Consider the following 14,937-nt stretch of genomic DNA (forward strand, 5'->3'; position numbering starts at 1 on the left):
TCAAATAACCAGGAATCGTATACCCAAAGTTTTTTTTTATAGGTCTGTATTGACCTTGATGGATGAAATTCGCTTGAAGTGAATGGAGTTGAAAAGTGCACCTCCTTCCACCAACCAACATAACCCACGCATACACGAGAATAAAAACAAGACAGAGAAGGAAATAAATATAAAAAAAAAGAGGCAAAGATCGCGGAAGAATAAGAAGAACACGGAAAACTAACCTGATTTTCCGACGCCGCTCTGGCCGAGGACCATGACCCGGATGGGTTTGGGTTTGCCTAGGCCGATCTTGCTCAAGCCCAACTTCGAGGCCTTGGGGGACGTCACCACGGCGCTGCTGTCGTGGTGCCACCGCGCCCAAGCGTCAGTAGGCCTCATGGTTCGAGCTTTCTCGATCTCTCACGGTTGATCTCACTGCGCGACGCACTCACGTTGACGAGTCGATGCGCTGACGCAGAAGCTACATGATTTCACGAACTCACCACGTCATCACTGACAGTAACGGCGACGACCCACTTAGGGCCGATGGCTCCGACCTCGGCATTCTGATAAATATGAAGGGTAAAATGTTATTTTGTAAGTAATTATTATACCGGAGGATCATATACAATACTAAGAATTGACGCCATGATTATTTTATGTTCCTGGGTATGAATAACAAAGGGACAGATACACAGAACGGAGAGAGAGAGAGAGAGTTGATCGGGGCTTATAAAAAAAGATAATCACAATCACCAACTCTCATTACTTGTTACTTGGATTGTCGATTTCTAGAGCCTATGTTCACTGCTGGCACAGTGTTCTACAGGGCCCCAACATGTATATTCTTTTTGGCATTTGTAATCGTTTCTAATACACCTTTCCTTTAGGTCCTAGAATTCTGTGAATAGATGGGTCTTCAGTTTCTTTTTAAACATAACTTTATTGTCACTACTTTTTCGACGTCGGAGCGCACCACTTTGGAGAAGGAGCTGCCTTCCAGCAAACCTATTTCCTCTACAGTGACGAGTCGCGCTTCTCTGAGACATCACTTGCCCCCACCCGAAGAGTCTAAACCTGCGCAACTTGACGCTAGCCAATCATGGCATGCCCCTTCAGTGGAGATGCACCCCTTCCAGTGATTCTGCTACTTTCCAGAATCTGTTCACATTCCAGTACGTGGAATCCTCTTTCAAAAAGAGGTCCCGCTTTCCAGTGATACTCTCTTTCCAGTATGGATGCTTCTTGGCGTCAGTGGTCGTTCTTCGGAGGCCGCCGCTTCCCTCTGCAGTGGTAATACCCTCGGCGACAGTATTTTGTACTTCTAATTGCTCGTACTGACTAGTTAGAGTACTTAATCTCCAGCTTCGACACGCATCGCAGCTGTGATACGTTCAGCAGTGACAAACACCTCTCAAGAATGCATTTGCGCTTTATTGGTGTATATAATGTATTTCCAGCCCTGGAAGTCTTTTATTCAGTGTTCCTTCGTCCTTTCCAGAAGAATTGTCCTTTTTTTATAATTTCACACGGAAGCCATTTTCCTTACAGATTTTTTTTTTTTACGTTTTCGAGGTTTTGGTGATCACTTTAGTACACTTAGGAAGTTTCTTAATCCAACACTCGCCAACCGCCACTTGTGCGGACGTTTGGGGTCAAAGACATAAACCTACTTTGGGAATTGGTGATGTTCTGTGTCTTGGGACAATTCCCGAAGTGGGTTTATGTATTGGGACCAAATGTCCACACACGTGGCAGTTGTCGAGTGAGGGGATAAGACACCTAGGTGTATCTGTTTCAGAGTAGACGTGAGTGCAGTTGATCACACACCCCACCCCCACCCCCGTGCTCCTGCTGCCAAAGATCTGGTGTACCTTTGTATGTGTAGCGTGAAGACACACAACAACCATCACCCCTGAGACACCTGGATCTCTTTTTCTCTCGCTCCAGTAGTTTCATCGCTGTTAAGGGGCATTTAGACGATCAAACGATAAATAATCCATTCACACGGTCAAACATCACTTCAAACAGTTGTCTGACAAACCGGGTTTGTCAAAGTGTTTGACCGTGTAAATGGCCCTTTAGTCGAATTTCCAGGCCCCCGACGCCCACGCGGTGCTGGAAGCCGTCGACATGTCCGCACCTCAGAGGTTCACTGTCCACTATTTCTGTCCAGGGCATGCCCATTCAGAGTGGGTATGGGAAGGGTTCCTAGGTCTCGGGAGAGAGAGAGAGAGAGAGAGGGGGGGGGGGCGGTGTTCAGGGACCGAGCGAAAGATCCTTAGCCGCTCTCGTTCATTATGGAGGCCTCGTGGTCATACGGACAGCGACGGCGGCGGAGGAGGCTGTGAGGTGTGGTCTCAGTGCCGTGGCACATATAGACGACCTCTTCCTGCCCTAAAGGTAACGTACCATTGCCACAACGAACGAGAAACCGATATGTTGGACCGTCGTCGTCGTCTTTTTCCATAATTTCTTCTTTTCTTCTTGTTGATTTTTTAAATATTTTTTCTTTTCTTTTTTCTTTCTATTCCCCTTTTCTACTTCTTTCTTCTTGTCTTTTTTTTATTCTTCTTTTTTCCTTTGTCCTTTCTCTTTCATCTTCTTTTCCTCTTTTCATATCCTCTTTCTCCCTTGCTTTGTTTTCCCATTTTCTCCTTTTCTTTCCTTTTCCTCAATTTTCTTTTTCCTGTTTTTCCTCTTCATTGATCTTGTCTTTTATTTTTTATTTTCTTCCTACTTTTTTCTTCTTTCTTCGCCTTTGCTTAATCTGAATTGATTCTTCCTCTTTTTCTTTGTTTCCTCTATGTTTTTTTCGTTTACATTATCTTACTCGTTAACTGTGTTCATACATACAATATATACATATGTATATATATATATATATATATGTATATATACATATGTATATATATGTATATATATACATATGTATATATATGTGTATATATATATATACATATGTATATATATGTGTATATATATATATATATTATATACTGTATATGTATGTATGTACGATTACAAGTTATTTGGAAATTCGTTAACAAAAGTGGATTGTGAAAATTATCTCAGTAACGATCTCAAATCATCTAAGCAGTGTATTTCAGCCTCTGAGAAAGCAAATAAGATTGTAGGACTGATTGCGCGATATTTTGACTTCAAAAGTCATATCTCATTAACAAGCTATATAAATCATTAGTTCGTCCACATTTGGAATATTCTGTTTCTGCATGGTCACCGAATCTCATTAAAGACATTGACAGATTGGAAAAAGTACAACGGCGAGCCACAAAAACGATTCCAAATATCAAAAGTAAATCATACGAAATTCGACAAAAACATATGAATCTGTTGTCCCTAAAAGGTGTACACTCGGAGGTGACTTGATACATGTTTTTAAGGTTCTAAAGGGAATTGACAACACCAAAAGTGACCAAACATTCACACTGAATGAGAATCCGACAAGAAATAATGGTCTCAAATTTTCAGGAAAAATACTTAACTTGGAAGTGGGTAGAAACAACTTCGCCAACCGTGTAGTTAATGAATGGAATAAACTTCCTGTATAGGTAGTGCAATATAGTTCATTTCGAAGCTTTAAGATTAATTTAGATAAATGCCTAAGCAAGATGCTATAATGCAGTCGTTTATCTTATTTATTTTTGTCATTATTTGTCTGTTTACTATTTGCATGAATATAATTTATTACTAATTATATGTCAATTTATTATTATTTACTATTTACCTGTGTGCTTATTATTTAACTTTACCTATTTACTTATTTTCCTTATTATTTGATAAAAAAAAATCAATTTATTTATCATTATATTTTTTCGCATCCGATCTAGTTATAGACCAAAAGGTCTCCTGTCGGCATGCTCCTCCTTATATATATATATATATATATATATTTATATATATTTATATATATATATATGTACAGTATATATATTTGTGTGTGTATAAAAGTGTTGGGGAACCACTGGTATAGTGACTTGCATCAGAATGTAAACAGTCCAAGTGACGTCACAGCTGATGGAGCCTTACGAGAACAGCCGAAGATCGGCGAAGGAAAAGTTCGTCTGCTACCGATATTTTAATAGGCCATTTTTATCACTTTGCGTAATAACGAGGATTTATTCTTGCATTATTTGACCAAATAGTGACTAAGCCATACGTCTAGCAAATATTCACCACCTCTTCGAAAACCTTCTCAGTTGACCTGTAACTCTCCTGTTTCGGATAGAAGTCCCCCTGGACGTCGTTCAGACTCCTCGCCAAGCTGTGTTTGTGTGTGTCTGAGTGTAGATGAACATTTCGAAGAACATAAAAAGTATAAGAAAATACACTAAAGAAAGGCCTGTATATATATATATATATATATATATATATATATATATAATATATATATATATATATATAATTTTTTCGAGTCCTGGTCACACACGGTTGGAAAAGCGTAATCAGTGGTGGAGGGAAGAAGAGACTTCCAGATCCTCCCAGCGGACGTCGAAGACTTCTGCCAAAGGTCATGGGGCACCACACTGTCAGATCTGGCGATTCTATCCAGCTCGACCCAAAGACGATTTTATTCAGCTGAGTGGAAATCCACTCGCCCACTCTGCCGGTCGGCTAGCCGGTATTTCCTTTCCGTCCTCTAGGCTGGCCAGTCGTCTTTTCTTTTATTTACTTCGAGTTCGCCTTAGAAGCCGGTTAGGCAGCCATTTCCTTCTAACATTTTGCCGGCTAGCCGACCGAGCCTTTCCGCCCTTTCTTCCTGCATTCCAGCCGGCTGGCAATCCACCCATTATGACTGTGTCCCTCCCTCTATGCCAGCCGGCGGTTGCTCCGGAGTTTCATTCTTTTATTTCATATTCCGCTGTTTCTTTTTGCCGACCGGCTATCCCTCCCATGTGTTTCTTTGTCCCTCCCTCTGTGCCGGTCGGCTAGCGGTTCCTTCTGTGTTCTGGCCTGCCGGCTATCCTCCCGTATGGTCAATGTGCCGTCCTATGTGTCGGCAGGCTCCTTGTCTCTCTATATGTTCTTTTGTGTTCTATCCGGTCGGCAATCCTCCCGTGTATGTCCGTGTCCCTCTCCCTCTGTGCCGACCGGATGTTAATTCCTCTTTATTTCAAAACCTTTTCTATCCAGCCAGCCGACTATTCCTTCCCGATGTCCCTCTCTCTTCGCCGGCTGGCTGGTCGTTGTCTCCTGGTCGTTCTCCTCTTCTGCGTGTGCGTCCAAAGGTCCCCCAGCTCCGAGTGGGCCAGAGTCCAAGGTCTACTTGTCCACAGCATCGAGGAGGACATTTCAGATTAGCCCCCGGAGCGCCTCGTCACGACCTGCGCAGGGTCCTCCTCGAGAACAGGGCAATGTGTGCTTAATATGTGTATATATGTGCGTGTGTGTGTATATATATTATATATATATATATATATATATATATATATATATATATATTATATTGACAGAAAATTTTGAAAGTAATAAAAAGATGTTTTGGAAAGAAATTAAGAGAGGAAGAGGAGGCGAATCAAGTAGAGAAAAAAAGGTAAAAGGTGCAGATGGAGAGATGATAATGGAAGAGAAGGCAGTAAGGGGAAGATGGGCAGAATATTTTAGGGAGTTGCTAAATGTGAAGGAGGATAGGGAAGGAAAGATTGCTGCAGTGGGAAGTGCGAAGAAAATGAGAGTGAGGAGAATGGAGGAGAAATAAGGAAGGATGAGGTGAAGGCAGTTGTTAAGATGATGAAAGCAGGTAAGGCACCTGGTCTGGATGGATGCCATGGGGAATGTCTGAAAAAGGGAGGTACAGTGATGGTGGACTGGTTGGTGAGGTTATTTAATGTTTGTTGGAGAGAGGGTAGAGTGCCGGAGGACTGGAGGAGTGCCTGTATAGTTCCTCTTTACAAGGGAAAAGGGGACAAGTGTGAATGTAGTAGTTTCAGAGGGATTAGCTTGTTGAGTGTAGTTGGGAAGGCGTATGGGAGGATCTTGGTTGAGAGGATTAAGAGAGGAACAGAGGGAGTAATTGGTGAGGAACAGTGTGGATTTAGGACAGGTAGAGGTTGTGTAGATCAGATCTTTGTGGTAAGACAGATATGTGAGAAAGCTATAGGAAAGGGGAAGGATGTTTTTTTGGCTTTTATGGATCTGGAAAAGGCTTATGATAGGGTAGACAGGAAGGCACTGTGGGAGGTTATGCAGATATACGGGATAGGAGGAAAGCTTCTGGGAGCTGTCAAGAGTTTTTATGAGAATAGTAGAGCTTGTGTCAGGATTGGAAATGGAGAGTGTGAGTGGTTCGAGGTAAAGGTGGGACTTCGTCAAGGATGCGTTATGTCGCCCTGGCTGTTCAACTTATACATGGATGGGGTGGTGCGAGAGGTAAATGCAAGGGTAGTGGGCAAGGGATTGGAGATGGTTAAAGAAAATGGAGAAAAGTGGGAGGTGAGCCAGTTGTTGTTTGCGGACGACACTGCGCTTGTGGCAGGATCGGAGGAGGGATTGAGGAAGCTGGTGGCAGAGTTTGGGAGAGTATGTGATAGAAGAAAGCTAAAGATAAATGTGGGTAAAAGTAAGGTGATGAGATGTACAAGGGGTGAAAGTGGCAGTAGACTGGAAGTGAGCATTAAGGGAGAGCGACTGGAGGAAGTGGATAGTTTTAGATACTTGGGTGCAAATGTGGCAGGGAAAGGTGGAGTGAAAGTGGAGGTAGAATGTAGATTGAGAGAAGCGAGTAAATGCCTTGGTGGATTAAAGAGTGTAATGAGGAATAGACATTTGGAAATGGATGCGAAGAGGAGACTGTATGAAGGAGTGATTATGCCAACAGCACTGTATGGGGCAGAATCATGGAACATAAAAGAAGAGAGAAGGAGTTTGAATGTGTTTGAGATGAGGTGTCTGAGAAGTATGATGGGGGTTACTAGGCTAGATAGAATGAGAAATGAGGAGGTGAGGAGGAGAACAGGGGTGGAAAAGGAGCTGGGAGATAGGGTTGATGAAAGAATATTAGGATGGTTTGGACACATGGAAAGAATGAGTGAAGAAAGACTAGTAAAAGAGGTGTGGAAGGCAGATGTGGAGGGAGTGAACATGAGGGGACGTCCTAGGATGAGATGGATGGATGGGGTGAAGGGGGCTTTGGGGAAGAGGGGAATGTCTGTTGAGGAAGGACGGGAGAGGACAGAAGACAGGGGTGAATGGAGAATGGTTGTATATGGATGATGTTGTGATAGCATGAGGTGGAATGGGCGGGTGGATGGGGGGTGAGGTAGTATGTGCGAGCAAAATTTGACGCAGCCCGAAGGGATTTCTCCCCGTCCTCTCATTTTATGCAATGGGGGGACGGAGAGGGGGGGGGGTCGCCGATTTAATGAAGCGGCCTTGCTGTGGATGTGCTGTGTCTTGCGACACTGCTTCTGACCCAGGGCAGTGGACAAGGTGCAGGGATGACCCGTCATCCAGGAGGTGCTCAGATGAGAGGGAGGGTGGAGGGGTGTGGAGTGTATTCAGGGGTGGAATGGGTGGGATTGATTTTGTGCCTTTTTCTTTTTGGCTACCCCCCTTGTAAGGGGAAAAAAGCCTTGGTATATGTATGTATGTATATATATATAATTATATATATATATATATATATATATATATACAGGTTTCGTTAAATACGACAGCGTTCTGGAAGTTGTTAATTTTCTTTCGTGTGTTTTCTATTTTTCTAATTATATTCTTCCCTTGGATAGGGTGGGCATAAACCAATTCTTTATAGTTCTCCATTTTATCACACAACGTTTCGTTTTAATAAGACATCTTCTGGTATTTCTGTTTTAAAGATACAATAAATATTATACTACAAGTTTGAATTACATTAATGGTTGGACATATACAAGAATGAGGTGTGAAGACAGAATGAGTGGTAGGGTGGTGAGTTTAAACACCAAGAATCCGTTGAAGTTTTATTTCTGACGTTTCTGTCCTAGTTGGACGAAACGTCAGAAATAAAACTTCAACGGATTCTTGGTGTTTAAACTCACCACCCTACCACTCATATACAAGAATATATCTACAAATCAAAGTTTAGAATTACAATTAAATTTAAAGTATTAGAATTACATTTTAAATTTAACGAAAAATAAAATAACTACTACATGCCTTGTAGGTGAAATGTATAAATGGCTGGCGGCTACATATTGACCCTGGATGACCTTCACTTAGGAAGGTGTGAGGTGATTAGCGGATTGCCAGTGATTTCTGGCCTTTTAAACGTGTGTGTGTGTATGTGTATGTATATGTATATATATGTATATATATATATATGCATATGTGTATATATATATAATTATATATATATATATATATATATATATATATATACATGATTTCAAGAAATCTACAGCGACAATGGCGTTGTTGAGTTTCTATTTGGAACCACCACAGAAACTTGTTGCACGAGAGAAATTAAAGCTCCAATATAAACTCAACAACGCCATTGTCGCTGTAGATTTCTTGAAATCATGTATACAACATGGCCTCCTACAAAAAAAAAAAAAATATATATATATATATATATACACACATATGATGGGCTTCTGTATCTCGCTCTTTAATCTTTTGATCTCGCCGTTGAATATTGTCATAAAAATACTAAATTAAAGGATTATGATATTTTACATATGTGCATGTAAAAATTGACCAAGTAACTTGGAATATTGACCTTTTTAACAAGTGAGAATTTTCTTCATGCAGGAATTCTGAACTTTATTAATTTATTTTGCGTGACAATCGGTATGACCAAATACAAGCTCATTTCACGTGCAGATGATGGGGGGGGTTATACGCCAGGAGACGCGAAGCTACGGCCAAAGCAGTCACCTTTTAGGGATTGTTGGTGGAGATATGTCTGCTGGAATGCGAGATAAGTGCGGAACTCGAACCCATGACTATGAAAAGGTAAGACCCGCAGTTTATGGATGACGTTGCATCCTGTTTGGGTCCGAAATCAAAACGACCTGACGTCATGTCGTCTCGGACGACGTTTTCAGCAAAAGCGGACAGACTTTGTAAACTTAGACGTCGATATGAACATGAGGAAGAAAGATTGTCAATCACACAGTAAATATACCTGGTTTTATAACTGAATATCAGGTTGAAAAGGGGGAATTTCGTAACTGTTTTTACGACGTCAATATCGTATCAAGTTCAAAAGACGACCTTTTTCGCCTGTATCAAGTTTTGTACATCCCTGAAAGGCGACCAGGGTAAAGAAGTTGAAGGAAATGGACTACAGCAGAACTGAGAATAACCTCAAGCAGACTAATAATAAGACGAGAGACAGAGTCAAGAATAGATATAATTCAAAGGTAGGTAGTGTATGAATACTAAATCCGTTTCCTTTGCCTTCACGATGTTGATCAACCGGCGCAAGGGAAGTGACACGCATAGGATGATATTTGGTACGGTGCCCTAGCTGGCTTATAGGACAGATTGACTGCCCTTACAATGTCCAGTCCAGCTATTACTGCAGCTTATTTGTATATATTCTTTTATATTATATTGTTCATGCCAAGTAACTTCAAACACAAGTTAACTTGGTGTTGATACTTTGGAAGTTTGGTAAAAGCAGTATCGCCTGTTACCTCGACATACTCAACACCTGGTTCACTACAAATAGACACAAAATAGCCTCAACCAATTCCACAGCCACCCTTTTCACCAACTGGAAAGCAGAACATAAATACGCCACGCCTTTGTCAACAACACCCTCATACCACACACGCGCGCGCACACACACACACACACACACACACACACACACACACACACACACACACACACGCACACACACACTCGAGATTCTTGGTGTAACATGCGATACATCCATGTCATTCAAACACCTCACAGACATAAAGACAAAATGCAAACCTAGACTTAGCGCGATCAAATCAATCGCTGGAAACAAATGCGTCCTAAACAAATAAACTACCATTACAGTATACAAACCATATTTAGGTTTGTTGATAGATTATGCGAGACCAGCTTGGGCTCCTAACCTCGCTAAGACACACCACAACACCCTACAGACTATACAGAACAAAACTCTAAATACAGCCACTAGTTGTACAAATACAACACCTACAGACCATCTACCTCTTGAAAGGATAGTTATCAAAGTCAATGCATCTTGACATGAGAGGGGCACTAACACTTGCCGCAGCCTTCACAAACACAGCACACCCAACACACTACGTAGCAGAACACCCTTACACGCCAAGAAACATCAAAACAACACCCAAACACTGATATTACACACAAATACTCTTCTCTTCCTCCACAACCACCAGACACCAGCCTCCAGAAGCACATCCATAATCATATCGCGCACTGCTCAATCAACAAACTGAGAGACAGCACATTGCTGCATGCCAGACCCCCTGATATCCATCCCGCCGAATTCTCTCTCTCGCGAGAGGACAGAGACCACCTGGCCAGGTTACGATGGTGCTACCACCCAGCCTAAGTTACCAGAAGAGACTGGATGACACGATCGTAGATAACTGTACAGGATGTAGTAGTTCACCCCATACACATTTTGGAAGACTCCGTTGTACACAGTCATGCACGTCAACAGCAAAACATAAACTATAAGGGATTTGTAGGAAAACCCCGTTCCAGCCGTGGCGCTCCTCAGGGATGTTGGACTGCTCGGCCAGACAGTCTATAGAACGACAAAAACAATACCTGCGTAGTTAGCGAATGGAGGGAACTTTTGTCGGGACAGTCGGATGTAATTCATATCAACGTTTTAAAGATTGAATTGGACAAACACTCAACCAGTTAGCTATGTCTCTCAGTGAATTTTGTTTATATACGTCTGTCGATGTGTTTATTTGTCTATTTTATAACTCATCTGATTTCGTTATGGGCCGAAAGGTCTCCTGTCAGCCCTATGTCTTGCCTCTGTAGTTCATCACAAACACATGACTGCGTGGTAAATATCCGGGGTTTAGCTTGGGTTGTCGCCCCCATTATCTCGTTTATTTAATTTGACACATAAACTTATTCTATATCATTCCCAATTTGAGTGCGGGAGGAGGAGGAGGAGGAGGAAGGATCTCTATTCTCGTGACCTGCCTCGCAAGTTCCATCACTAGTAAAAATAGAAATTAATTCTAGTGCTCTTTATCAATTTTTATTAATTGTTAGGAGCATCTGAAAGTCTGTGGTTACATGTCAATGGAACATTTGGTTTTAGTTCTTTGACTGATTGGAGGTTGTCTCTGATGACGCACGTCAAGTGGCTCTCAGAAAAGGGCCCAGCACGCAAGGGCTTATACTAATGGGGCTACAAAAATTGCTGTCGAGGGAAGTGCCACAGAGATGAATGAAATGGGCTAGCGGGACCCAGAACCAAAGGAAAAAGTGTCGCCAATTAAGGAAGGTTAAACGAGATAGGCTACAACCCCGTTGCCGTCGAGGAGGTCATGTCATGGAGATAAACGAGATAGCCTGGTACCAGCCAGGAACAAAGTAAAAGAAGTGCCACCACCTGACACAAAAGAAGTTAATCGAGGAAGAGTGGGTGTCATGGAGACGAATAAAATCACCTGGCGGCAGCCCGAGTTAAAATAAAACGTACCGCCTGACACGAAAGTTCTTTAAACTGCCCTTCAACCTGGCAATGAAATTGTGTAGCGTCAGCCAGAAAGATATATTCAAAGACTGGAGATAAGGTTTTTCTTGCCTACCATGAAACCCCTTTCAAGGTCTCGCAGGCCTGTATATCGTATGCCCTACCATAGTGAGAGAAATAGAGTGAGAGAGAGAGAGAGAGATGCAAGATCTCGAAACGGGATTCGAAAACAGGTTGAAAGAAAACTGCTTCCTCACCCCCTCCAAGTGGCGCCCTAGCAACTAAACTGTCTATGTTCAGTCACCGTCTCTCGCACTAACTAATAATAACTTTACTTTCCCGTTAATGATCACAAGTCCTCCAACGATAGTATAAGATGGTGGAGGCAGGAATGGTGATCTCTGGAAGCCCGTATGTCGGGTGACGTCCACCTTGTGCGAGAATGGACAGCAGCACAGCTCCTCAGCAGCTTACACGACTGAGCAGCTGTATTTAGGACCCGCTTTACTCACCCACCATGAGAAAGGGCCCAGAACAAGTGCACTGAACTTAGCCTCCCCAAACCTAACCAGGCTGTGGAGCTGCCCTCACTATGGTTACTAATAATGTGCTTTAAACAGAAACAACAAAGATGATGACGACAAGGAGTTAGCAACCCCCCCCCCCCCAAAAAAAAAAAAAAAAAAAATATATATATATATATATATATATATATATATATATATATATATATATATATATATATATATATATATATCATCCCTCTCTCCACTTCCGCCCCGGCCGGCAACACTTCTCAGTGAGCAAAGAGAAGAGGTCCGCCTCCAAACATAAGATTGGTAATACAATGGTAATACCAAAGCAATTATCTTCACTCTCCACAGGACGATAATCGCTGCCGTTAGCGTTATAAACAGATCCAAGCACGACAGCATCAACAGTCCCGATGTCACCAAAAGATGTTGTTTTTCCGAGCCTACACAATCCTGCTAGCCACCAATTTTACCAAGACGAAGTGGTCCTGATGTCAAACAACAGTGAATCCATAACAAAGAAATGCCCCATCAAAGTATACAATGGTTTTGAAGACCGTTGCGGTGTGTGTGTGTATATATATATGTATATAAACATGTATAGGTATATGTATGTGTATGTACAAGTTAATACAGTAGTAGTCGATAAAAAGACTTCCTTAAATTTAAAACTGATAAATATGCGCTGAATGGCTCTATGGCTCCGGCGTTCGGTTAAAGGCCATAAATCTTATAAATCATCATCACCACCTAAACCCGGGTCGACACTTGTTGCATTTCCACGTATCGTATCATCTTTGCGTACCACCTAATGATACGATACGGTGCAACAGGGTATTATAACCATTTGTTGCGTATCCTTATACAGCAGGCGGATACGCAACAAGTGGGTACAATATCCTGTTACACCGTATCGTATCACTAGGTGGTACGCAAAGATGATACGATACGTGGAAATGCAACAAGTGTGGACCCGGCTTAAGGAGACATCCTAGCAGCATATACAACGATGGTTCACGCTCGAACGATGGAGCGGATTATGTCGCAGTGTACCGAAGTGAAACAAGATCTGGATCTCTAACCCCCCCCCCCCATCTCATCAATCTTCACCGCTGAACTCTTTACCGTCCTCACCTTGTATATTGTCCACAACTCCAACCCTACACCCTATATAATCGTATCAGATTCACGAAATGCTCTACAAGCAATAGTCACCCTTGGTGTCCGCTCATGTAGGTATTCCCGGTAATGTGGGAGGCTGACAAGGCATCTCGAAAGGCGGTACACACCCATTTCGATACCTCAACTCCACTTCCAGTAACAGATTATGATCCAGTATGTCGAAGAACGGAACCTTCCCGCCTGATGCATTGTCACCTCATGGGAGGAAACGATGGGCGACAAAACACCAGTACCTCTGTCATCTCTCCATAACTTTCTACAGCAGTCCAGATTACCTGTACAAACCAAACTATAAATACAATTCGACTGAACAAGCCAGTATATGAAATATAAAACACAGCAGGGGCTCGAGATTGTCCACAACGATAAAGCGCTGTTAAACTATTCCATAACAACACAGGCAACATTCTAAAATTTCTCGAGGACTGTTGCCAGCCACTGTGGGGATGCGGGTTTTCCATTTAGTGAAACTCGAGGAAACGATTATTGATTCGATCTGAACACCGCAATGATATCGTCTTTCTTCTTTTCCTAATTGTACATTTTCCAGTTCTAATCTTTCCTTATTATGAGATCTGCGTGATAGACAAGAGATCATTTTGGTTGTCGCTCTTTTTTCTCCTCTCGATCTTGATTTCTCTTTGTGTTGAGATCCTACCACTGCTGCGTATCTTAATCTGGGGCGGATCAGTTTCCGAGTTTTCTCGTTATCTCCCCATCCGTGTCAGGAAAAGGCACTCTTATATCGCCGACAAATTTCTTGTGGCACATCATCTGTGACCCCCCCCCCCGGGGTCGTCCTCATTTGCTCCTACATGTGCTTGCCTGCGTGCCTGTTCGTGCCTGTGCGTGCGAGTTCTTGTTGTTTGTATTTGTGCCCGTGCGTGTGTGTGCGCGGGCGCGCGTGTCTCTATGCACGGCTTCCCGGTGTAGTGGATAACGCCTCGGCCTACCAACACAACAGAACTATGATCGAGCCCTGGCCAGGTCTTGAAATATCACTGTTTCAGGGCATTGCTATCTTCCATGAGTAAAGAGATAGGTGTGTGTGTGTGTGTGTGTGTGTGTGTGTGTGTGTGTGTGTGTGTGTGTGTGTGTGTGTCGCATCATATGACCCACAGATCGGACCATGCAAGCTCTGACCCCTCAACCGGAAGGGAAATAGCTGTCGATCACAGGTCTACAACGTGATCCAGGACCCTGATGGATGAATCACATGCCATTAGAAAGTCCCGCCCGGACGGAGGAGCGTGAAGGCGTCGGCCAGATTCCGAGATCTGGAGAGTGACCTGTATGGGGGGTGGGTGGGGGTGGGGGCAGACTCGTCCCAGGACACCCGAGACTTCTCCTTCACCTGTTTCCACCTCACTCTTCTGGTCTTGTGTAACAGGAACCCCAGCACACGTGTGTGTGTGTGATGGGGAGGGGGAGGGGAGCGTCCGGTCTAGGTCTCTAACCCCTGTTCGAATCCCGCACTCCAACCTCCCAGTCTCGGGGTGATTAAAATCCCCTCACGTGTGCTGGAGAAGTCGACTCAACGTGCAGTATCCGGCTCAGGAGGAACCGGGAGTGACCGGTGGAGTTCGTGAGACGTTCCTCGCACGTGAC

General features: G+C 43.1%; 2 protein-coding genes across 3 annotated transcripts in view; one reads left to right on the forward strand and one right to left on the reverse strand.

Annotated features, from left to right (window-relative positions):
• Window positions 1–14,937, reverse strand: part of LOC143041039 (ras-related and estrogen-regulated growth inhibitor) — a 47,394-nt gene that overhangs the window by 22,594 nt on the left and 9,863 nt on the right. For both annotated transcript variants that reach the window (XM_076212642.1, XM_076212640.1), the window contains exon 2: window positions 225–548. In XM_076212642.1, the coding sequence (XP_076068757.1) occupies window positions 225–381 (157 nt within the window). In that variant the 5' untranslated portion in view covers window positions 382–548. The remainder of the gene's footprint in view (window positions 1–224; window positions 549–14,937) is intronic.
• LOC143041040 (uncharacterized) overlaps window positions 1–14,937 on the forward strand; it is a 59,686-nt gene that overhangs the window by 16,319 nt on the left and 28,430 nt on the right. The window lies entirely within an intron of this gene.

The sequence above is a fragment of the Oratosquilla oratoria genome, chromosome 30, assembly GCF_046742065.1.
Source record: "Oratosquilla oratoria isolate Oo_2021 chromosome 30, ASM4674206v1, whole genome shotgun sequence".
Classification (NCBI taxonomy): Eukaryota; Metazoa; Arthropoda; class Malacostraca; order Stomatopoda; family Squillidae; genus Oratosquilla; species Oratosquilla oratoria.